Raw genomic sequence first — 26,720 nt, forward strand, 5'->3', positions numbered from 1 at the left:
CCAAGCACACACTGAAAGAGGCAGCGGAAGGTGTGAGCTGTAGGGGTGATATGGTAAACCCCTTGGTAATGGCTAATACTCCACAGGAAAGGACTATGTGGTAGCATCAACTTTTAACTGTAGATCAGCACCATTCACAACAGCCATGCCCAGTGGGTAAACACCTTCAGAGGAGTGCTTCTATTTTCTTTCCACTAGCTTACACCACCTCTTTCCCTCCCAGCTTCTGCTGCAACTCACACAAGCACTGTAATATCTTGCTTGGCAGCTTACAACACCCAACCTCTGCTGCCAGTAGCTGGAGCTACAGCTGACAGCTCTTTAACTGGACACCACTCAGCAGCATGCCTGCAACCCCCAACCTCACCACCACTATGCTTGAGTCCCATCCTCCTTTCCCTCATACCCCCACTGCACTGATGCCAGTCTCTGTGCTAGCCACCAATGCACTATTGTGCTCTTCTGAACTGAGTGAGCCCCCTCAATAAAAGAGCACACTTTTACTAGTTTAGTAAAAAAAAATTGCTTGGCTGTAGTTTTGTATGTTTTTATTTCTGTACACATACAGTACAAATAATTTTGCGCTGATACAACCAGGTGACATGCACACATTTAGTTCGTAAGACATTTTTATCAGTAATCCATTTGAAAGCTTGTGCTATGGATGTGTACCACCAAAACTACTCCTGAATTGAAACAAAAAAATAAAATAAATGTTTTTGTCCTAAAACACAGGGAAAAAAAATGTAGGTCTTCTTGTCTCATAGGGATACTATTAAAATATATATATATTTTTTTGCAAATCCAAACAGCAGGAGATGAAATTGCTTATAAATACATCCAGATTTTTGAACCAATCTGTGCACTAGTTCATTAAGTTTCCACAGATCTCAAAAAGCATCGAGTTGCAGCCAAGTATCCTTTAGCAATAACCTATAGCATTGTTTGTATAGTTACTTATCACGTTAATGCAAAAAAAATAAAAACACAATTATTGTCCCTTGTGTAATGGTAGCATGTGCCTGGAGGTGTACAATTAGTGTTCTCCTAAAAAAATAAATCAACTGGTGCAGTAGCTTTGTATGGCTGGCCAGTTCAAACTATTGCATTGGCTCTTAAAATGATGAACATGATAGCAGGATTAATATTAGTGGTTTAAAGAGTCTACAGTACAATGCTCACAATAAATGAACAATTGTTTCAAGGGTACTATACAAAGAGGACATTAAAAGTTACCACTTTCATGACTGAAAACAAATGGGTTGGAATGGTGTTTTAAACACCTAGTCTAAAATAGGCTAATTTTCTCCAAAAAAACACTCACAGTACACTTCAGAACACATTAGTTTTATAAGGTGCATCATATCCCTATCTTTTTTTTTTTACATAAGAAAGGATGCAGTGCACTTTAAGTCATCCCAACGGTAAAGTGGTCAACACTTAACAGTTCATTTAATGGCACTTCTTCCAGTTTGGTGAACCCATGATTTTGGCTCTACAACATTTAGAAACACTTATTAAAATACTAACATTGAATTTCCATTTGTACAAACCCCCGACATCCCTCCCTCCAATTCACAAAACTAAACCGGCCAAAGGTTGATTCATTTTAGTTGAAGATTTTTTCTGATCTTTCTCGTGATGCGTCAAAATAGTCACCAAAAAGCATTGTTCACATTATATAATTAACAGTATTCAACTAGAAAGCACTAAATGTAACAGTTTACAATTACTACACTTCCATGGATGTGTTCTGTACCTTTATGCCTTTCTGAAGGCCCAGTTTAAGGAAAAATGGTTGACTAATCTAACCTTGGCAGTTGGAATTCTTTTTCCTTTTTTACTGCTAAAAATGTTTTGGCTTTTTTTTTATCTTGTAATGCTGTCTTTAACAGCTTGACCAGTAACCAAAAAAACATTAACTTGTTATTTCTCTGCACCGTGCTATAGATTGGATTTACCTTACAGGTGCATTGTTTTGTACAGTATCTGCGCTACTACTTCCAGTAGCAATTGCCTATAAACAAGTATTGTATTATATCAATACCCAATCTTGAATTGGGATTGAGAGGGCTTAGCGATCTTTGGATTAGTCAATTAGGCTCCCTACATCGAATCCTGAATCCCAAGCATTTTGACAAAAAAAATAATCAGTTAACTGTTTAAGGTACATTTTAAAGATCTCCACTTTTCAATGCAAAATTTCACATTCTCCGATATAAACAACATTGTCCATGTAATACAGCTTTCGTGAACTCTGGTGGTAGGGCTAAAAATCTGCTACATGTCAAGTGGGATTCCAGAGACCAAATAACCTTGTGGCAGTCACTAATGTCAATTTGCATGATCTACCTGGGAAGCAGGACAGCTAAAGCATCACACAAGTATTGGTGTAATCATGTTCTTGTTGATGAAAACCAGATCCTGGCTACAATTAGCAGGTAACGTTCTGCTCATACAGGAGGGAAGGATTCTGCAGAATTTGGCACATATTAACTGCACATCTCTAAAAGCATTCTCCCAAATGTCTTCAACGTCAAAACGTGAAACCTGAGGGGTTAGGTGTGCTCGGTCACAGCTGCATGTCTCAGGAGGAACATATAGCAGCCGACAGACTTCTTTCAAGGTAGTGGTATTTATTTGATTTCCCAATTGGTCTGTATTGCTCAAGTATTTTAGAAAAAAAAAAACTGAACTTGTATTTGAACTTGGAGTCCATTCACTCAGTCTTTGCTTCACACTTGTTTACGTAGAGTGTTAAATGTCCTTCACACTTTGTGCAAAAAGTCTTTTTTTTTTTTTAAACCACTAGTGGGCAGAACCTACTAGTGCTTAGACAAGTTGCCCCTTCATTGTGCCAGATTATTTCCAGCTAAAAGTATTTATGGACGCTTGAAACTGAGACCAACCCCTGCACAACCAATGAGTCGCAGTACTTTTTTTTATGCTATGTGGGCAACTTCTGCATTTGTTAAAAGGGAAAGAAATACAGATTGCAAGATGTAGGATGGGAAAAATCCTAATCCTAAAAAATTAAGAGTATTGCCAATTATTCAGATTATTTTGCTCAAGAATGGTTGCAGTAGACACAGATTTATCTTGTGACCAACTGGAGTGACACACAACACAACTATATTGATGGAAAAGGGTATAACATTTGTTGACAAAGGAAATTGTGTTTTTTCTGGAATTTGCTGGAAACCATTTCCTCTTGGTGTTTTTTTCTTCAGGTTAACAAGGTTTAGCAGCCACATAGGAGGGGTGCCCCAGTGTCAGACAATCCTGTGGTTGGCCTTTAAGACCTGTGCAAAGGGGAAACAAATAATAAATAGATGATGTTCTTTCACAGGACCTGTCCAGCTATGCTGACTTGATGCCGTTGACAGTTGTGTTTTCAGACACACCATCTCCCATGGCTACAGAGTCATGCAGGCCAGAGTAGTCCTTGAGTTCTGAGTTTGTTAGCAAGAGAGGCTGCTCTCCTTTCTTGTGAGGTAGGAGAGGCTGTCGAGTGTAATGCTCTCCATCAGGGATGTTCTCTGGTAGATTTTGGTTTTTACTCTCAGGCAGCAGAAGAATGCAAATTATACAGATCAATGTGCAACAGGCAAAGATGACATGATGTAAGAAATATCCCTTCTGATTATGAAGCTCCATAATCGGGGCTGTTAACATTCCAAAACCGGCACTGGCTAGAACCAGTCCAAGGCCTCCACCCCTATGGGAGAAAAAAAAACAAAACACATTTTTCATTAGACATCTTTTTTTTTTGAATTGGGATATAGCAAAAAGTATAAAATATTGTGTTTTTTTTCAAAATTGTCACTCTTTTTTTGTTTATAGCGCAAAAAATTAAAATAGCAGAGGTGATCAAATACCACCAAAAAAAACCTCTATATATATGAAAAAAAGGACGTCAATTTCGTTTGGGTACAATGTCGCATGACCGCATAATTGTCAGTTAAAGCGACGCAGTGTTGTATCACAAAAAATGGCCAGGGCAGCAAGGGGCTAAATTCTTCTGAGGCTGAAGTAGTCAAAGTGGAGTTCCACCCCAAAAAAAAAAAAAATAGTTAAGTGCTTAAAAAAAAAAAAAAAAAAAAAACATTTGGAGAAAATTTTTTTTTTTTAACTCACCTCTAAATGCCTGTTGCTAGAGGGTCCCTCGTAGTCTGCCTCCTTCGGTGCCTGAGCTCCTGATGTCACTTCCTTCGGCGCAGGAAGGGATATCGCCTCTCCCCCCTCCCTCTTGTCAATCATCTGGGACACATGACCGATCCCAGATAATTGCGGGGCCAGTGACGGGGCGGGCATGCAAAGTGGGTGCCCACAGTTAAAATGCCTACGTCGCCAAGCGGAGGGGGGACGGGGACGAGCAGGGCTTCGATCCCCCGCATCGCTGGACCCTGGGACAGGTAAGTGTCTGATTAAAAGTCAACAGCTGCAGTATTTGTAGCTGCTGACTTATTTTTTTTAATGGGAACCCCGCTTTAAATGAAAAAATGTTGGAGAAAAAAAAACGTTTTTCTTCGTTTCTGTCATTATTTAATTATTTATTTAATGTGTTCCAGTGCGTTTTTGGTGTGTTTTAACTGCATTCCAGTTCAGTCCAGTGCAGGAAAAACGCAGCTCTACTTTTTTTTATGGAGCTGGAAAGCCCTGGAACTGACTGCACTGGTGTGAACTATGCCATTGAAAACCATATAACCTACTTTCCATGCGTTTTTGACGCAGAAAGAAAACGCACTGGACTGCATGCAGTGTGAACTGGCTCTTAGCCTGTAGGAAAGTTAAAGAGTCCACAAAATATGGTATATATATATATATATATATATATATATATATATATATATATATATATATGAATCTCTGACAATTGATCAATCCTGGTGTACTGATGGCCTCTCTCATTTCTTGAGGCCCAGTTTTTTTTTTTATATAAACTGTTACCAGTGCAGTACAGCGCCATCATTTACCTGGTGTGGCGGTGATCAGGGGCACTGACTAGTGACAGTATGTAAAAAAAAAAAAGGTCACCATAGTAGCAGTGTACTACTCTTAGGAAGTGTTTAGAATTTTTATTTTTTTTAACATATTATGATTGCTTATACCAGTCAAGTTCACTGGTATAAGCAACCTTTTTTTTTTTTTTCATAAACAACTTATTGAGAAGAAAATAAACAAAGATAACATCAAACAACAGTGAGTTGTTACATCCATTGGAAAAAGAATATCAGTAATAGGCAGGTGTTATTACACAACTGTAAGCCCCGGTTCACACAGGGGCGGCACGACTTGCAGGTCGCCTCACCGAGTCGACCTGCACACGACTGCCACGGCGACTTGCAAAACGACTTCTGTATAGAAGTCTATGCAAGTCACCCCAAGTCGCCCGCAAAGTAGTACAGGAACCTTTTTCTAAGTCGGAGCGACTTGCATCGCTCCTATTAGAACGGTTCCATTGTACAGAACGGGAGGCGACTTGTCAGGCGGCTAGGTCGCCTGACAAGTCGCCCCTGTGTGAACCGGCACTAACAGTATACATTCTCACTTACAAAGTAAATCCCAGATACAAATTCTAGTATTTGGACAAGGTATAACCATAATTAAAAACTATACCTTATATATAATGAAACCTTATAAAGTTTCTTAGGATTTTTTAGATAGTAATTTCTGAGTCACTGATCAAGAACAAGCATATGCAACAAGTGGAGTAAGAGTCTCTAATTCCTGTGAACACTTGTTCTGGAGTACTGGATTGTATAAGGATTGGTAGGTAAGATAGTATTTTTAGGAGGGGTCAACTGTGGTGGCCCATTTACTTTTCTTAGCACAAGTTCTTTTCCCCAAGAAAACGAATCTGGACGCATATTATGATGGTTTTTAGTTTTGGTTACCACTAGAGGGCAGGCAGTGACTGAAAAAATAAAGGCGACAAACACTTTCAGATCATGTAGAATAAAAAGGTTCTGACTTGCATACAAATGAGCATAGCCGCGTGCCGTGAACTAGCTCTGACCCTGAACAGGTAGACACCTCCATTTAAGTTTTTTCTGCTTTGTATATATTTATACAAGCCACTCAATAAAATAAAAGCGAAAACTGAAGTGGGTACATTCTACAGAGTGTAAGAGGAAATCGTAGGGTATATCATAGAAAGGGTCTGACATGGCCAACAATAGTTTGTACAGGTAGGAACACCACCTGGGCCTCCAGCCAAACTGACGAGTAGTTTAGCTTATGTTATGTTTTATGTTCTCTAAAGGAACAGGAACTATGTTCCTGGGCATGTTTCCAACTCAGACAACACAGCAGGATCTTCTGAAAAACAGTCTCTTTTTACTAAAAGCCAACAGTTGCCCTGCTGATGTTTAAATGTAATATTTTAGCAGATGTTTTTGAGATTTGTCTAAAGCACTCTCATGCACTTGTGTAGTGCTACCCCTGTAGGAGCTGCTGTTATTAGGTATCTCCCAGCAGTACAGAGGCCATCAGTCACCCAAGCAACAGTCCACACGTTCCAAAAAAAAAATAATCTAGGGGATGTCTTTTAAGATTTGCTTGAAAAAAAATGTAAAAATGGGGGAGAGGGGTTAGGGCATGGGATACGCCAAAATGCTTGGCCCTCAACAGTTAGAGTACAATCCTCTCCCTAAGTAAATGCGAATAAAGAACAGTCTATTGCCTCACAGCTGAGGACCATGCGGCAAGTTAAAAAACAGTCTGAGGCCTTACAAATGGGGACCATGGGGCAGTTTTCTTCTCTGGCTACCTTGAGCTGATGCACAACAGCTGGTACCCTGTGCAGTTTCCAGAACACTTCACAGTCACAGGAATCAAATTAGGGTCTTTACTCACAAGTTCCCAGGACAGCTGCCACCACCTGGCTTCCTCTGGACAGGGTCCTGTGAGTGAGATGGCACCTCTCTGGAACAGATCCCCTGTGGTGAGGTTCAGCAATCAGTTTCTAGCAGATTCCATCCAGGGCCTTAGCTCTAACCCCACTAAGGCCTCTAGAGTAGCGGTACAGCCCATGGGCTGCCTGAGAGCAGAAGCCACTTTGTCCCTGCAACCCTCCTGGGAAGAAGAAACCCTACTGGACACTCTTCTCCATGGATCTGACAGGCTGGTTGTTTTGTTTTGTATCTTCTGCCCTAAGCTCCAGAAACTTCTTTTAGAGACAGGAGGAAGTAATCAAACTCTCAGCCTGTGAACAGGCCAGAACAAACAATTACTGCTCCCTTGATTACAGAAGGAGCCAAGGAGCCAACTAAATTTACCTAGCATCCTACACTAGGAGGGTGCTACATACCTATTTGGCAGGAGTCACTGTAAAACCTCACTGCATTGCTGACAAATGGAAGAAGGGAAAAATACCAGCACCACAGTGCACCAAGTGTTCTGATGGGGGTTAATACAAAACACACAAAAGCCTCAGTACACTAGACTACGGACATTCTCCAATGAATCCCTGATATCTAATACTGCAGTGGGTTACAGAATACATATGCCAGAAGTTAAAGCCCTGCTCTCCCCCGTGCTTATGTTCAAGGACGCACAGAAAAGGAAGTAAATATTTTAACGATACCCTACTCCTGCCTCCAGCAGGGTGACTCAAGCCCAGCCCTGTTTTGTACACGATAACACAGCGGCTCCACCCACAGACCAAAGCTTTGGGCAGAGGAAGGGAGCGCCAGAGCTGGCTGGAGTAGGGTATAAGGTAAGTGATAGAGCCTGCACTGTGCACCACTAGACATTACATACGTATATAACATATTTAAAGGTGTGCAGGAAACTCTCAAACTTGTACATGCATTCAGAAATGGATGAAAGCATTCCAAGATAATTTTAATTGTTGCTAAATAAACCATATAAAAACACGAATGCGTTTTGGGGCAATACCGCCCTTTTTATCAGGCCTCAGCACAGGATAGACCTTAGGTTTATCCTGTGTTGAGCCCTGATGAGGGGGAAGAGGTTATGCCTCCGAAACACACTGGCCGTTTTATATTCCTAATTCCAAATTAAAATAATCCTGGAATCTCATTTGTTTTGGGTCTTTTGTATTTTTATACTTAGAAGTCAAATTTGGTCAGTTTTTTGTCATATATTACAAATATTTTATAACTGTCCCTTTAATTCATACTTCAGTGCTGTGCAGGGAACGGATATTCATAACTATCCAATTCATTTAACAAAAGACAATGAGAAAATAAATACAAATTGTCAGAACAAACAGTGTGCTTGACCAATCACATCTTACTTTTTAACCTGAAAACATAGCACATTGAATGTAAATGGTTGTTGTTGAAGCCACTGGACAAAGAAATCTGCCCCAGGGTGTTTCTACTACACCCCAACAGCCTCAGGATGTATCAATATATTAAATGTGTTAGACAATTGGATATAATGAGTTAAAAGTAAAAGAGAAGATTCTATGCTCCATAAAAGCTACACCTAATTAACGTTTGGGATTTACATGTTCCCTTTGTGGGAATATTTACCAGACATCATTCAATCAGGGGGTTTGGATGTAGATAATATGTGATGCAACAAGAGCCAAATTATGTGAAATAGGTCATAATGAAAACTGCTTCTCATCGCTAGTAATACGAATATGAAATATATATGTTTTCTGTACTTTATTGCAAAATGAAATGTATTATTTATCTTTTTTTTTTTTTTAAACATAGGTCACTTTTTATTAGGATACGGCCTCCAGGTAGAGTATATGAGACATGCTCCTTTACAATGTAATTAAATGTATACTAATACTCAAATGCCATAAAAAAATGTTGTTGGTATAGCTGTGGACTTTATTAATATTAAATTAACAAACATGTTAAACTTACCTACTCTGCGCAATAGTATTGCACAGAGCATCTCCGATCCTCCTCTTCTCGGGTCCCCCGCTGGCGCGACTGGCTCATCCGCCACCTGAGTGCCCCCATAGCAAGCCGCTTGCTATGGAGTATAGGACACAATGTGCAGCGGTAATAAAATAAATACTAAATACCAATGCATAAAAACTATGTATAACAACAATATATATAACGTGACATCCTGTATATAAAATAATGAAATATAAAGTGCTTGTGCTCCGTGAGCCACACTCAGTCCTTATTGGAGTATAAAATTATTCAACAAAAATCCAAATAACATTTGGCATGTGATAATAGTGTCTTCATGCAGTGTGCACACGGCCCCCACCAGGTGTACCCTCACCTTAAGGGCTTAAAAAATAAGCCTGTATTTTAAAAATAGTCTGCAGCGATCCTGGAGTATTGGTATGGACCACAAGGAACCTGCTCCTCCCAGTGATAGCCCAGCTCAAGAGCCACTATTTTCTCCTGGTGTGTTCCGGGACTCTCCTCATATGTATTATATGCGAAAAATGACAGAGGCATGCAATAGCGTGATAACGTTTAACCTCCCTGGCGATTTTCCAAAGTGTGGCTCGGGGTTAAATTTCAGTACCATTAGCGGTAACCCTGAGCCACACTTGGGATTGCATTGCAGGATCCTGGTGCAGGTTACTTACCTTGTCCCTAGGATCCTGCGATGTCCCCCTGCTGTGTCCGTGGGCTCTGTCCTCCGGCGATGCCTCTGTGTGCCGGGCTCCGTTCCCTGAGAGCGTCGCAACGCACGGGGCGGAGCCCGGTGGCAAATTAAAAAAAATGGAAAATTCATAACACGTACAGTACACTATAATCTTACAGATTACATTACTGTATGAAATCATTTCACATCCCTTTTGTCCCTAGTGCTTTGTCCAATGCCCTGCATGCAGTTTTATATTATATATACTGTTCTTTCTGCCTGGAAACTTGAGATTGTCCATAGCAACCAAAAAGTGTCCCTTTACTTGAAAAGTGGTTTTAGACCAGCTAGAAAACAGCGATAGTAAATTAGAACAATTGTAGAATTGAGCGATACTGAATCGTGGGGAAATTCATTTTATTATTATTATCTTATTATTTTTTTTATAATTATTTATAGTTATTTATTATATTATAATTTATGATTTTGTGTTTCAAACTATCATACCCGGGATATCTACTAGACTCTTGTTTGGACAGATTTAAGTGTGTTATTGCTAAGAATTAGAGGCCTACAATATATAACGCCAAATTTCTATGCAAAACAATTGTAGCACTTTGAGACGCAAAAATCTGACGCAATCATACCGCCAGGGTGGTTAAAAAAGATTTAATTCCAAACAGAACTCCACATACATACAACTCACATTTCCAATAGATAAAAACGCCTTTATAGTGCTATAGTGCTGACGGGTGATAGAGTCATCTGTGGTTCGGTTCTGCAGCCTTGGTTTCACTGCGTTTCCCCTGTTCTGTGCCTGCTCTGTAACACTTCTTAGTGCCTCTTGTGTCAGCCCATCAAGCTCCTCCTACCGGTTTCATCATTCTCGTGACCTCTGGGATTTTTCCAGAGATTTTTCCAGAGGAAGCCACGAGAGTGACGACACCGGTCGGAGGAGCTTGATCGGCTGACACAGGAGGCACTAAGAAGTGTTACAGAGCAGGTAGAGAACAGGGGGAACGCCGTGAAATCGGGGGCTGCAGAACCGGACCACAGGTGACTAGCACTATAGCACTTTATAGGCGTTTTTATCTATTGGAAATGTGAGTTGTATGTATGTGGAGTTCTGTTTGGAATTAAATCTTTTTTAAACATTATCATGCTATTGCATGCCTCTGTCATTTTTCGCATATAATACATATGAGGAGAGTCCCGGAACACACCAGGAGAAAATAGTGGCTCTTGAGCTGGGCTATCACTGGGAGGAGCAGGTGACTTGTGGTCCATACCAATACTCCAGGATCGCTGCAGGCTATTATCAAAATACAGGCTTATTATTTAAGCCCTTAAGGTGAGGTTACACATGGTGGGGGCCGTGTGCACAATGCATGAAGACACTATTATCACATGTCAAATGTTATTTGGACTTTTGTTGAATCATTTTATACTCCAATAAGGACTGAGTGTGACTCACGGAGCAGGAGCACTTTTTATTTCATCATTATATATACAGGATGTCACGTTATATATATTGTTGTTATACATAGTTTTTATGCATTTGTATTTAGTATTTATTTTATTAGCGCTGCACATTGTGCCATATATTTTGTTATCATCACATTTTGGGGAAGAGTGGGAAGTACAAGTAGCTTATTATAGTTCTATTTTATATTTATATGGTGATTTAGGGTATTTTAGGTTTAGGGTGGCAGCTCACAAGGTTTTATACGTATTCGCTTGCTATGGAGGCACTCATGCGCTCCTGGGCCCTGCTTTGTGTACCCATAAGACAGAGTGTGGCTCGGCCCTGCCCCCCTCACTGGCTGTGATTAGCCAATGGCTCCTGCTGTTGTGTCTGAGCCAATGAAGAGGGAGAAAGCCTCTGCTTTCATGCACATGGCTGGATCAGGCTCAGATAAATATAAGTGGGGGCTGGGGAGCAAGCTGCATGCGTTGAGGTAAAAAACCTTCTGCCTTTAGAACCACTTTAAATTGAGCCTGTGACGTCCCCATACAGGAAAAAAAGAAGCAGATTCCCCTAAAAGTGACCCCCCACCTGCCCAAATTGCTGTATAGACATTTTTTTTTTACTTTGGGATATAGTAAAAAATGGTTAAGATTAGTTTTGTTGACTGTGTCCCAACAGAGAAATTTCCCTTTCACTTTCTGTCCCCAACACATATTAAATCTATCCAGAGAGAGGAAATTCCCTTTTAGACAAATATCATCATCGTTCGCAATAGGTGCCACCAGATTTCCCCACACCATTTCTGGTAACAACTCTAAATATGTGGAATGTCCATCACTTCCTGTACCAGTGACTATAGTCACTGTCACAAATAGATTGTGTGATTATTCCCAATAAAAAAATCTGGCAGGTGTTTTAACACCTCTGCACCCTATGTATGAGTAAAAATGACAAGTTTGGGCCTTAAAGGACTCTTTCTCCACATCTATGTGACACTAGTGGAGTCTGGCAGTTGGCCGATAAGGCACCTAGAGTTTCATTAAGTGTTTAATGAGAGAGAGTCACATTCCCAAAAGGACAAGGTGTTTTACATATCCACAGGTAGGTGAATGGAGTGCCAACAAGGTTAGTACATTGAGCTGGCGGAGCAGTTGAAGATGACCAGGTTCACTTTAAGATTTATTTTAAGGTAAAAGCCAAAAAAGTGTTTAAATCCTTGAGAAGAGCTATTCATATTGCAAACACAGAGTGGTTTCTGCTAAGGTAGCCCTTCTGTGACCAAAAGATGGACATCAAAGTCGGTCTGTTCACTAATAATGGACATACTATGTGTATTATAGAGCTGCTTTGACAGATCCATTTAGAAGTGACCAGCAGAAAAAGGTAGAGCAGGTTGAGGTGGCAAAGACTCCATTAAATCAATGGAGTGGGTCTCAGAGAAAAGCCCCCAGCCTACAAACTATTGCTACGCAGAAAGAGGATTATTACATTTTATTAAAACTCTTTTATAATATAAAACATCAAATGCTATAGTTGTTTTATAGTAACAAGTTTTTTTTTTTTTTTCTACGATTAGTTTTGAACTTGTTTCATCTTGTTTATTACTCACAGTATGCAAAGCACAATCATAGGTGCTGACCCAGAAGAAAGCTATATGGCTCACATTACTGTCTCCAGGGAAAACTTCTAGCAGTAAGTCAGCCCGCTAGACATTTTATATGTATTCCCAGACTGACATGGGAAGACAGCACACTGCTGGGAAATCAAAGTCCACATGGGTGACTATAGAACACCAATATATTACCACCTGTTCATATATCACTCACACCAAGGCTGATTTACTAAAATAGCTGAGAATCTTCACCCAATGAATTAGAGCTGGGTTCACTTTGAACAGCCAATCATGCAGATAAATAAAACAATTTGCTTTTAATGATTGAATAATTAAAATGAAATAAGTAGAGATTTTCAACTTCATTGGAAATCAGCTCCACTGTGTTGCACAGAACAAAACTTAGCCCTCGTTCACATTGACTGCAGCTTTGAAATCACACGATTTCAAAAGGCGCATGTCAGTGCGACTTGGAAGACATCTGTGCGGCTTTGTGCACAGATGTCTATGCAAGTCGCACCCGGAATCGCCAAAAGTAGTGCAGGCACTACTTTTTCAAATCGATGTGGCACTGCAAAGTCAGTGCGATTGCCGGCAATAGGGTGTGACTTGTCATGCGATTTGACCTCTTTGTTATAAGTATACCATCTGGCAGATTGGGGATGGGTAGCCTCTGTTAAATTTTTATAGTTATCTGTGTCCCTAATTGGAAGATTATCCTCACTATCTGCCCTGTAATAGTTGCGCACTCTAACCAAAATGTAAAAAAAAAGTTTTAAGCTAATTCGGATTTCTCTTGGTGGCAGCACTAAATACATTAAATATTAATCTTTAGTGAATAATGGTCGCAGATGTTGCCTAGGCATGCAGAGCACGTCTTGCACAATTATTTTTCATATGAAAGGTTTTTTTTTTTAGTCATTCGTTTATAGAACATTTCTGTGGTTTTGGAGCAACAAGTTCTCCTGGTTTATTGTGTATACACAGCCCGCTGTCATTCTCTGGTAAAACTATGACTCAGGAGAACAGTGTACTTACACATACTTTAACAACCCGTATTGCCTTTTCCTCACTTTTACTGTGTCAGAATACAGATAGAAGATCTTAATAAGTGTCACACTAGCTGAAAGCAGAACAATTTAATTTTTTAAAGCCAAAATGCTAGTGTTATGTTGATCAGAGGGAAACAATAGAAAATAGTAGCATGGAAGAAAGATGCAAACTGCAATCTTTTGTCAAAATAGTTTAAACACTGAAATTGCCTTTTCAAAAGAACCTGTGACCAGGCTATGAACATTTAAGTATCCTAGCAAGCATTAATTGCGTTTAAAATAAATCTTTACTGACCTCTCTAGCTTCAGGTACTGTGGAACAATTCATCCTCAGAGTTCACAGCAGAAGCACTGAAGTTGTCCAAGCTCTTCTCTCAGCAGCTCAGCTCACCCTGTCCCCCCCCCCTCTGTCAGCAGCCTTCCAGCCATCTTCTCTTTAATGTAAACACAGGGCTTGGACAAGGACTTAATTGCTTCTGCTGCAAAATTTGAGAATGAATTGCTCCACTGTGTCTGCAGCTATAGAAGTCCATGAGAGCTTGTTTAAAAACCAAGTGTAGTCACAAATGAAAAAACAAAAATCAGCACAAGGGACATTACTTACAGAATGTGTACCTTGTGCTGCTGGCTTCTGCATTAGCTGAAATCCTATTCCTTTGATCCTCTTACCCCCTCTGCTGCAATCTTCCAGTGCAGCAGGGATAAAAAAAAACAACAATGGACTTATGACAGCCAACTATGCCCAACTCCTCCATTCACAGAGGCTGTATTATAGCTTCCATAAATGAAACAGGACCTATGAATGGAGGAGGTGGGCCTTTCATTCATCTGCTCATCCACCATTCATAGAGCACTTTTAGTCATAGAAGCTATAATACAGTATGTATGAATGAATGGAGAACGGCGGTGGAAAGGGTGGGCATAGTTGGCACTCTTGATGATTGCCTGTCACAGGGCTGTCAGCTCTTAGGGGAGGGGGTGGGGTGGGGGCACATCACAAGGGAAGAATTCTATTGACTGTAAGTATTGTTCTTTGTAGTGATTTATGTTTTTTTCATTTATGAATAAACTTGAGCTGGCATTACAAGGTTCAAACCAGCGGGCTGAGTAAAAAAATGTAACCGATTCCCCCCCATCCACACATTCAAGTTGGATGGGGGGGGGGATACTCCCCGCAGTGATATTGTATTCTGACAATGAGGAGACTCCCCCGCTGTCAGGATACACAGAACAGCGATGAAATCATTGTGGCTGCGGTAGCTGATCAAGCGGCTTTCAGATCAGATCGATTTCTGTTCAACTGCAGCGGCCACACATGGATCAAATTTGTCCAGTCCCTGATGAAGCCAAATTTTGATCCATCTATTTCCACTTTTAGGCTTTACTGCTTCTTAAAACCTAATTGAACCCACAGTTTATGTGTGCCAAATAAATTCTAGAGCATCAAGACAAAAGGTGTTCCGTTTCTTCAAATTTTTTTTTTTTTTTTTAAGGCCCCTCGCACATGGCTTCTAACTCCTTGTCAGTGCAATCCCTGCGTACTAGTAGGTATTTTGCATTCTGGGCATTCATCACTGATCGCAAGTAACACTCAGTTCAGCATTCAGCCCTGTCCAGCTACATTTCAGCCTCTGATAGACACTACCAGACTACAGGTAGCAGGAATGGACACTGGACAGCTTGTATCCTGCAGAGTTGTACCCTTGCTCCGTGTGCAGAAGCAGTGATCTCAATGCAGAGGTCTGACACCCTCCTAATGAGTCAGACCTATAGCTCTGCAATAAGCAAAGCTGATGCTTCCTGCTGATTTGAAAGCTCTAAACAGGGGAAATGCTGGACCTCTGTAAAGAGATCACCACTAACACACAAGGAGCAAGGGTTCCACTCTAAAGCATGCTGGAAGGACAGAGACTTTTTCTACTATGGTTGATTGGTAAAGAAAAACTGCAAGACTTTGGCAGCATTTTTTTTTTATTCATCTGGAATCTATTTAGCCAATGTAAACTGAAAGTTCAATTGGAGTTTAGGAATATGCAAAGACTGTGAAAAAAATGACTTCCAATTGTCTGATTACACTCTAACTACTCCAATTTCCCTAACTTGTAAGCAAAGTACCAAATTTTAGTGATAGTTGCCCCAGAAGCATCCACAGGAAAGCTGCAGATACGTGCTAATGCAGCTGCAGTATAATAGCATCTTCTATCCTACTTGTTTCATATGCACGCAGATAAACAGTAGGTTTATCAGCAGAACTGGTCAAAATAAAAGTTTCCGCACCTATAAGCCCAGTACACACGATCAGAAAATCGGACGAAAAACACCGATTTCGAAGCGATTGGACAATAATCTGATCATTACTACACAGCTTTCGAGAGCCGATCATGACAGTTCATCCAAAACTATCCGAAGGGACAAACACTGTTACCTTCAACAATTTCATCTACAAAAAAAAAGTGATCTACTGTATGTCATTAAAACGAATATTCAATCAGGGATTCTAAAAAAGAATATTGAGCGGTCCAGTTGGGGATGTCTCAGCTGTCTATTAAACAAGTATTACCAGATACATATTTCTTCTCTCACGCCTGATAGGCGTCCAATCACAGCGCCTGTCGTTTTAGCCAATCAGGTAATGGTAACAGACCCGAGCACCTGATTGGTGGAGAGGCGGTTCAGTGTTAGGAAAGCGAATATTGCTTCCCTTTTCTAACACAGTTGGGCGAACTGCGAGCGCCAAGCATGGCGCTCGCTGTTTACCTTTTTTGACGCCTATTAGAGCCTATGTCTCTAAGCAGGTGCTTCAAAAACACCCCCCCACCACTGTAATTCAGGCGCCCCAAAAAGGGGGCGGGCGTCTGAAGAGAGGCTGGCAGCGGCGGCCATGGATAGATTTATGCAATGCATGAATCTATCTATTGGTGATAGAGGGGGTGGCTGGAGAGGGGGGGGCCGCACCCGTGTGCCCTTATGGAAGCACTGCCACTGTCTCTCACCAACGTAGAAAAGACTTTGTCTAATGCGAGTTATTAAAAAATAAAAATAAACAGTGATACTGGTTAAAAACCACTTAAAGTGGAACTTTAGTCAGAAAATGAATTCCTGCTAGATCACTTCAGGCTGGTCCCTTTTGCAGGTATAACTATGTAAAACATTAAAAATAAGTGCCTATACTGTTTAAAATCCAGTAATACACTGTCTAACCCTGCTCTGAACATGCTCAGTTATTTTCAATTTTTTTGGCAAGGTGTGGATTTTGTAGAGGCCGATCTGCTGACAGGCTAAAGATTTACTGCTGTTCAGGGGCTCTGGACTTCAGCAAAATGTCTACTTTCAGCAAGAAGAAACAGGAGCAATGCTGGAGGCAATTTACAGCACACACTAATTTTGGTAGCATAATTATTAATGTGGAATGTATTATTTTTATCAAGTTGTTATAGGTAAAGTTCCACTGTGTATGCCAGAATTTGTGTATCCACATATGATAGCTAGACCTTATGTAGCCTATACAGTCCATATGCAACAACAGAACACCTAAGATATAGTGTATAATACTCTGCATTCATTCCAGTATAAAGTTTAAACTCTAATTTATTAAATAGGAGCAAACAAGTTAAAGTAGAACTAAAGGCTGAACATTTTTTTTTTAGTTTTGGATAGAGTGGAGAGGGATTAGAACACCTGTTTTTTGGGGTAAGCACTTAGCATAAGTGCGAAACGCGTTAGCTAATTGCCTGTACTTTTGTCACAGTGTCTTGTACTGTATGATCCCTATTTTACAATAAAGACTTTTTGGAATTTTTTCCTGGTGTGCGGCTGTCCGGACTCTTCTGCACATTTTCAAGCTTGACTCAGCATTAGCCAGCACCTGGGGCTCTTTACCTTGGAGATAATCATTTGGTTTACACCTGGTCAGAATCCACACCAGTGCGGTGAAGACTTTCTTGCTACATTTTAGGATAATCAACTGGAAGGTTTTGAGAAAGCCATTTTTACAGGATTAGGTCCTCTCACAGTAGGAGTTTTCCAGCACCCAGTTGAATTAAACTGCATTATTACAGAAGTAACAAGCAGTTTCTGGAACCTCCTTTTGGAGATAACTGCACGCAAATCTTTTTTGTTACTCTATCTTCCAAACATATGCATGGACAGGCAAGGGAAAGTGGTTACATGTATCTGCGAAAATTATACATGCAATGTGTTAGTCAGATAGTAGTTTCACTCTTGGTTTGGTGGGTCTGTAATTCTAAAGGTTTTTAACGCTTGTCTGTCCACTCAAAAACAAAACAAAACAATGTTAGGGGCTCTACAGTCCAATACAGTACTGGTTGTCTGAGGCTGGTGGCGGGAAGGCCTGTAATCCTGCACTAATCTGTGCAAGAAGCCAAGTAGATGCATGCTACGCAGGGTTAGTCAGAAGACCTCTAGCAGGCTATGGTAGTGCAGGCAGAATTCTTGGTAAGATCATGTCCTTCATAGATGTTCTCTGTTTTAAAGCAAAACTGGAGTGCAATACAAGTACATAATCTACCTCTAGGTGGCTCAACATCAGTTGTTTTTATCCATTTCAGTTCACTGGTTGCCCTGAATCCACAGGCATTCTGAATTTATCATTACTAATTTAGCTTCTTGCTTGAGCAGTTGGCCCTGACCCTCCACAGTCTAAAGCCTAGTACACGCGATCAGAAAATTGGACGAAAAATACCGCATTCAAATTGATCCTACCATAATGTGATCATTAGTACACTGCTTTCAAGCGCCGATCACAACAGTTCATCCAAAATTACCCGAAGGGACATTTGCAAAAATTTTTTGGGCACAATACCAAATCGTAATATTTTCGTTTAATCAGTACAGTTTTCCTTTGAAATAAATCGTAAGAGCAGGACTACGCATGCTGGGAAACGAAAGAATACATTACAATACAATACAATTTTCCTAGGTTGAGTAACATAATTTAGGATATGAGACTACAATGCAAAAAAAAAAACAAACAAACAACCGGGTGATCATTCGTCCAATATCCTCATTGTGTGTACAAAGCTTCAGTCCCACTTGGCTAGTGAAGCCCATTATAGTGATGGGATGATAATGAAGCTTATGATGCAGGAGGGGGCTGGGACAGATACTCAAACTAGGAAACTAGGTCAATATTGTGCTGATCAGATTGCCTGTAGAGTCAGGGCACCTAGGGCATTAAAAAAGGATAATGAACCTGATGACATGCAAGCATATGGAGATACCTGCTGTCAGCATAGATTAGGCAATTATATTACACCTAATGTTTTCTTTATGTAGTAAGCTTAGTTGACATTACACAACATGCCTATAAAGATTATGAAAAAATAAGCCTGTAATTTTATCAGCAGTCACTTGCACTTTTCATGATTTTTTTTTTTTTTTAAATTAAGATTCAGGAATAGTGAAAACAGCAAAGAGGTATGCTTTTCAGATGAAAGAACAACAGGCGGTGTCAAAAAGGTCACCCACAGTTCAAATTTCGACTAATTCTTTAGAAACCAGCCAAAACTGAATCAGTGTATGGCCAGCTTTAGAAAGTCCTGAATCTATCCACAGAACAAGTCTTTTTAAAAGGAGTGGTCAGCCTCCGTATGTGTTCACTTCAGGTTACCCTTACCTGAAGTGTGCCATTTGCAGCAAAGCAGATCCTGCTAAGGAATAATAGTGAAGTTACAGAAGATATTAAGTGCCTGCATGTATATTTCACCAGTCATGGACTTTTGGGGGTGATGTATGCCCTAAAATGCCCTATTGGGGTCAAGTTCCTGAAGATTCAACCATGTCATTGTACTATACATTGGGTGTAAATCTTAAAGTGTTTGTTAAAGGATATGTAAACATTTGTGTTTTAAAAAACAAAACAAAAAACAAACATGTCATACTTACCTCCTCTGTGCAGTTGGTTTTGCACAGAGTCGCCTCGGTTCTCCTCTTCTGGGGTCCCTCAGCTGCGCTCATGGCTCCTCCACTTCTCGAGTGCCCCATCAGAGAAGCGCTCTCCCTCGGGGGCACCCGTGCGGGTGTGCTCCCGTGTCCTGCTGCTGTGTCCAATGACACAGACAGCAGGACTCGACTCCCGCATCATTGGACTTGATTGACAGCAGCGGGAGCCAATGGCTGAGCTGCTATCTATCCAATCAGGACCCAAGACACCGGCTGGAGCAGGTGTGCTCGTCCCCGGTGCAGGAATGATCAAGCTCAGGTAAGTAAAAGGGGGGCTCTGGGGGCTGGTGCACTACGAGAGGTTTTTCACCTCAATGCAATGCCATTAAAGACTTAATTTTATTTTTTTTATTATAAATATATCATACTTTTTTGTGCTGTATAATGGTTTTGCACAGAGCAGCCCTAAACCTCCTCTTCTGGGGTCCTTAGCCAGTGCCCCTTGCACCTCCTCCCTTCCGAGTGCCCAATGGGTAACCCTTTGCTATGGGGGCACGCCATTAATACACACTGTGCAGCTCGGCCCTTCCCCAAACCCCCCCCACTGGATTTGACTGCCAGCAGTAGGAGCTGACGACTCCCATTGCTGCCTCCTTGTCCATTGAGGGGAGAGAGAGAGCAGTACTGCTGCTCTCAGGCACAGTGTTGGATCAAGATCGGGCTCAGGTAAGTATTTATGAGGGGGGGAGGGGGAGAGAACTGATCAGAGGTGGTTTTATTTAATGCAGAAAATGAGAAAATGCAATCAGTCACATCAAGACCCCTTCGCAATGAGATTTCCTGCTCTAAAAAGAATTACCCAGATCTTGTGTTAAGACAGCTTGTGGCATCACCATCCTGTGGTCCACATAACCTCTTGCTCTTCCTTCCTCTCAACAAGCATTGACCAAATAATTTGGAAGGAAAAAGGTTTCCACAAAAGACCTTCTGCAGTGCAAGAATGTTTACAATGGATTTGCAAAATTTTAAATAAAAAAAAATATCAGGGAAACCAGAATGAAATAAAGCAGAACACGTCACAGTTTATTCTCCTAAAGAAAATTAGATCCTTAAATTACCAAGCACAATTTGCTCTGAAACAAATGTATGTACCATAAAATCCATACCTGATTACTGTGGGGGTGATTTCCGAGCAGAAAAAGACGCTTAAACTTCCAACAGCATGAGACGAAAACATCCCAATGATTGAGAATACGATAGAGAATTTATTTTTCACAGTTTCACTCATACCTAAAGAAATACAAGAGTGTTATACCAGTATAATAATTTAAACCTCAATTAGAAGTTTGACTTTATATCATTCTAATGTCTGTATATGGGTCTCATCTAGCACAATCACCACATTGATCGATTACTGGTTTATGAGAGATCACCGATTGGTAAAAGAGTTTAGAAGTGAGGATTCGGCATGGCTGCTGCCGGTAACAAGTTTGCAGAATAAGGAATAGTTTGGTGTTCGGATATCGTTTAGTGGTGATGTTAGATTAGTAAAATGCTCACATTGAGAGGAAACATGATAGCGATTTACAAATACCTCAATGGGGATCCCAGCGTAGGAAAACAACTATTCAGTCTCAGGGCCACACAATGAGATTGGAGGAGAAACGGTTTAAGCTTAACCTTAAACAATCTGTTCAATATATACCCAGTAAAGTAGGCTTTCACACTACATAGTTGTTGGCAAATTTAAAGGAGGTCGTACAATCAATCTGTGATATAAAATAGGCAATAAATGTGCCTCCCAACAAAGAAGTAAATAACCTCCTGAAGACCCTTTAGAATTCTACTCATCTGGGCGTGTCGGATGGCTGTTGCTCCACTGTACATTGTGTACATTGTGGTTCCTCCTGCCGATCCTTGCAAGATACAATAAAGACATATGGGCCAGAAGGAGAAAGCACTGAGCACAGTAGACAATCAAAATCGGTGCCGGATTCTTCAAGTGTTGATTTCCCTGCATTACAGTTGTTTTTGCCAGGATGAGAGGTGAGTATTTTTTTCTTATTTGCAGGGGCATGGTTATTGGCCATTTTATTTTAGCAACAGATTCACTCTAAGCCTAGGTGTTGACCTTCTAAGTATTACATTATCAGAAATATTCTGTTTAGCAAGGAGGAATTTAAAAATGAATGTCATACCTGTATCAGGACGTTGCGTATATTTTCCAATCACTTATCACCAAAGAAAGCGTTGCAAGAGAAAAAACAAAAAACAAAAAGAAGTAGAAAAAAAAATATCAGTGAATCTAATCAAATTGTGCAATCACCCTAAAACAACTTAACACTTTGCATAGCAATTTAATTACATTCAGATTAAATATCTTTGACAGAAGTGACTCCCCTTAATGAATCCTGAAGCCAAAGATAGAATGTAATTGGAATGGAAATGCACATGCAGAAATGGAGAGGATTCTGTAGCTGTACACTGAGTCATATTTAACAAGGGAATGTGCAGGTTTATCTGCAGGAAAATAGTAGGCTTTTTATTATTAAAGAGACCATCACTGCTAGAAGGATTTCTGCTCCACCATGTCTGAGAAACTCACATCTTGGGACATTTAGCTTCTGACGCAGACATTTTTAGAATGCACCTTGTTTGAGCATGAGATACTTTATTTGATGTATGGTGGAGCATGGGACCTTTTATAATGATTCATGAACTTTGAGATCACATGATTTTTGAAGTAATATGCATTGGAATATATAGATGAATGTGTATCAATTTGTTTAAAATGAATTGAGGACACAGTTGTTTATGGATTTATTCATAGGTAAGAGTGGGCACAAATTTTTGATTCATATCACAGAGATAAAAGTGCTGTCATAAATGTACTTTTAATTCAAATTTCTACCAGTATATATACCCAACTTAAGGCCAAGCATCTAACAGGACAGGCAAGAAGTTGGGGAGAAGCAGTTCCTTATTCAGGGTAATGCCGCGTACACACGAGCGGACTTTCTATCCTACTTGGTCCGGCACACTTTCCGACGGACTTTGTCCGCCAGGTGCGCCGGACTTTAAAACGAACGGACTTGCCCACACACGCCGGGATTTTCCGGCGGGCTAAGTCCGCCCGTCTTTCCGACGGACTTTCGCCGGAGTTCCGGCGGACTTTCAGAATGAACGGACTTGCCCACACACGGACAAGTCCGTTCATTTTGAACGTGACTCAGGTGCGACGGGACTAGAGAAGGATGTCAATCTTGCCGCTTTTATCGGCGAGATTGACACCTTGCTAGCCCCGTCGCGGGGCATACCAGGCCCTTAGGTCTGGTATGGATTATAAAGGTGAACCCCGCTACGCCGAAAAAACGGCGTGGGGTCCCCCTAAAATCCATACCAGACCCCGATCCGAGCACGCAGCCTGGCCGGTCAGGAAAGGGGGTGGGGACGAGCGAGCGCCCCCCCCCTCCTGAACCGTACCAGGCCGCATGCCCTCAACATGGGGGGTGGGTGCTTTGGGGGAGGGGGGCGTCCTGCGCCCCCCCCCCCAAAGCACCTTGTCCCCATGTTGATGAGGACAAGGGCCTCTTCCCGACAACCCTGGCCGTTGGTTGTCGGGGTCTGCGGGCGGGGGCTTATCGGAATCTGGGAGCCCCCTTTAATAAGGGGGCCCCCAGATCCCGGCCCCCCACCCTATGTAAATGAGTATGGGGTACATGGTACCCCTACCCATTTACCTAGGAAAAAAGTGTAAGTAATAAAACACACTACACAGGTTTTTAAAATATTTTATTAAACAGCTCCGGGGGGGGATCTTCCTCCGGCTTCGGGGGTCTTCTTCCGGCTTCGGGGGTCCCTCCGCTTCATCTTCTCCCGGCGTCCGGTTGGTTCTTCTCCGCTCTCCGGCCTCTTCTCCCGGTGTCGCAGGTCTTCGGCCGGCCCCTCCGCTCTCTTCATGTAGCTCTATTGCGAGCGGAGGTCCGGACTTCTGGGCTTCTTGGCTTCTTGGCTTCTCTTCTCTTCTCTTCTCTTCCCCCAGATGTTGACACGACGCTCTCTCCGGCTGGACTGGTCTCTGAGGGCTGCGTTGTGACTTATATAGGCGGAGACCCCGCCCCCATATGATGTCACAGTCCCTGGGCATGCTGGGACTGTGACGTTTTAGGGGGCGTGGTCGACCACGCCCCCTAAAACGTCACAGTCCCAGCATGCCCAGGGACTGTGACATCATATGGGGGCGGGGTCTCCGCCTATATAAGTCACAACGCAGCCCTCAGAGACCAGTCCAGCCGGAGAGAGCGTCGTGTCAACATCTGGGGGAAGAGAAGAGAAGAGAAGAGAAGCCAAGAAGCCAAGAAGCCAAGAAGCCCAGAAGTCCGGACCTCCGCTCGCAATAGAGCTACATGAAGAGAGCGGAGGGGCCGGCCGAAGACCTGCGACACCGGGAGAAGAGGCCGGAGAGCGGAGAAGAACCAACCGGACGCCGGGAGAAGATGAAGCGGAGGGACCCCCGAAGCCGGAAGAAGACCCCCGAAGCCGGAGGAAGATCCCCCCCGGAGCTGTTTAATAAAATATTTTAAAAACCTGTGTAGTGTGTTTTATTACTTACACTTTTTTCCTAGGTAAATGGGTAGGGGTACCATGTACCCCATACTCATTTACATAGGGTGGGGGGCCGGGATCTGGGGGCCCCCTTATTAAAGGGGGCTCCCAGATTCCGATAAGCCCCCGCCCGCAGACCCCGACAACCAACGGCCAGGGTTGTCGGGAAGAGGCCCTTGTCCTCATCAACATGGGGACAAGGTGCTTTGGGGGGGGGGGCGCAGGGCGCCCCCCTCCCCCAAAGCACCCACCCCCCATGTTGAGGGCATGCGGCCTGGTACGGTTCAGGAGGGGGGGGGGGCGCTCGCTCGTCCCCACCCCCTTTCCTGACCGGCCAGGCTGCGTGCTCGGATCGGGGTCTGGTATGGATTTTAGGGGGACCCCACGCCGTTTTTTCGGCGTAGCGGGGTTCACCTTTATAATCCATACCAGACCTAAGGGCCTGGTATGCCCCGCGCTCGCCGCAATAGGAAGATTTGTTTTTCCTATTGCAGCGAGCGCGAGATGCAATACCATCCCCTCGTGTCGTATTTGGTCCGTCGGACCAGCCTACACACGAGCGGGCTTTCCGTCGGACCAGCACACACACGAGCGGACTTTCCGCCCGAAACTGAGTCCGACGGAAAGATTTCAAACATGTTTAAAATCTAGGTCCGGCGGGCTTTTGGGAAGAAGTCCGCCGGAAAAGTCCGCCGCCGCCCACACACGGGCGGATTGTCCGGCACACTCTGGTCCGCCGGACCAAGTATGCCGGAAATTCCGACCGTGTGTACGCGGCATAAGAATGAAGTGATTTTGTTTGACTTAAAAAAAAAAAAAAAAAAACATGCAATTTGATAATGCTGACTAATGCTCTTTAAGCTATCTTGATAATCTGCAAATTTCTATATTTAATACAATAATCAAAATGTATAAGCATAAAAAATGTCATATAAAAATTAATTGAAGGTAAACACTTCAGTAATAATGCATATAATAAGTCCTCACAGAAAATACACTGGGGATATCTACTAAAACTGGAGCAGAAAGAATTTTGGAGCAGCAGCACATAGCACCCATCATCTTCTAGCTTAAGCTTGTTCCATTGGAAAAAGCAAGCTAGAAACTGATTGGTTGCCATGGTTGATTGCCCAGCTGCTCCAATCTTGGGAAATTCCCCTCATGTTTTTCCTTTAAGCAGGGCTGAATGGAAAAAAAACCTGAAGAGCTTGGAAGGAGCAGCTGTACTAACTATGCAATGTTAGTACAGCGATCTCCCCTGCTGAGCTATTGTGTTCTGACAGGGGGACGGCCCCCCTGCCAGAACACATCGGTCTGATTGGATGCCGATTGGCAGACCTTTTTTGTTCATGCCCCTACAACAGAAGCTGGTGGAACGGTCCAAAAACAAAAGTTATTTGGTACATTTGCCTTTTATTTGTGTTGTGCAAATTTGCTTGTAAACGCTTTAAAGGATACGTTTTTTTTTTTTTTAAAGAAATAATAAACACACATCTTTTTGCAGGTAAAAAAATGTGCATTTATTATTTTTTTCTTAGCAGCCTGTAAAACATTGCACCCGCAGTCAGCTGATCAGAGGTGCAATCTCAGGCTCCTGCAGACTGTCAGTGTAGCAGTCTTCCTGTACCTCATTACCAGCAGGCAGCTACAGAACAGGAAGAATCAATGAACTACCTGGAGTGCTCATCAGATGGTAGTTATAGTTCTCCCATTCACAGAACTATGTGAATAAATGAGGTGGCCGGGTAGATTGTGACAGCAGATGCGAGGAGAAGATCCACGGCCTGCTGTCACAACAGGGGCTTGGGGAAGGTGGGTGGGTGTGGGGGCTGCTTTAGTAACAAGGGGGCTGCTCCTTTAGTAACATGTTGCATCCTGGATATGGGTGTAACGTGTTATGAAGGATGAACGTATCCTTTAATGTGAGCCTAAATCCAAAGTGACAACCTAACCTAATGCAGAAGAATAGGTGTGCCTCCTACATGAAAATTCCTATTTGAGCTGATAGGTCACTCTGGCCCTGGACATTGTATTGGGACTATTATAAATAGGAGCAAGGCTTGTACCTAGCCTTCAATACCTGAAAGCAGGAGCTCCTGGTGGCAAGAGGTATGTACTAACAGCATGTGCTGTTGTCGCCTTGTAGGGATGTTAATGGTTTACTTTTATTTTATCCACAAACTTTCTTTATGGGTCAGGGGTTTATATGAATGGTTCTGTGTAGTCCATACAACTCTGTATATGATTGTGGCATATTATGAGTACAGAAAATAACTAAACCAAAAAGCTGTAGTTTATTTTACTTTCAGCTAAGTTGTCACTTAACACTGGTACTAAGCAAACATTCCCATGCTACAGCTGACATAATTCCACTGTTGGCCTGGTTTTATGCAGATTAGTATAGCACTGAGAAACACAATATTTGTTTTCCAAACACATCAATATGTGGTGTTCAGACTTAACACAAGCTGCAGAACCACTAGGGAATGAAGAACTCGGCTACATTATACTCTCTGAGCATAGAAGGGATCTGCAATAAAAA

At 42.1% G+C, this 26,720-nt stretch overlaps 1 protein-coding gene across 1 annotated transcript in view; it reads right to left on the bottom strand.

Moving 5' to 3' along the window:
- Window positions 1-533: 533 nt before the first annotated feature.
- Window positions 534-26,720, bottom strand: part of SLC22A23 (solute carrier family 22 member 23) — a 231,441-nt gene continuing 205,254 nt past the window's right edge. The window contains exons 8-10 of the mRNA XM_073630978.1: window positions 21,772-21,804; window positions 20,740-20,863; window positions 534-3,718 (exon numbers count right to left, since the gene is read on the bottom strand). Coding sequence (XP_073487079.1) covers window positions 3,361-3,718; window positions 20,740-20,863; window positions 21,772-21,804 — 515 coding nt within the window. The 3' untranslated portion in view covers window positions 534-3,360. The remainder of the gene's footprint in view (window positions 3,719-20,739; window positions 20,864-21,771; window positions 21,805-26,720) is intronic.

This window comes from Aquarana catesbeiana, linkage group LG05, assembly GCF_042186555.1.
Source record: "Aquarana catesbeiana isolate 2022-GZ linkage group LG05, ASM4218655v1, whole genome shotgun sequence".
Lineage (NCBI taxonomy): Eukaryota > Metazoa > Chordata > Amphibia > Anura > Ranidae > Aquarana > Aquarana catesbeiana.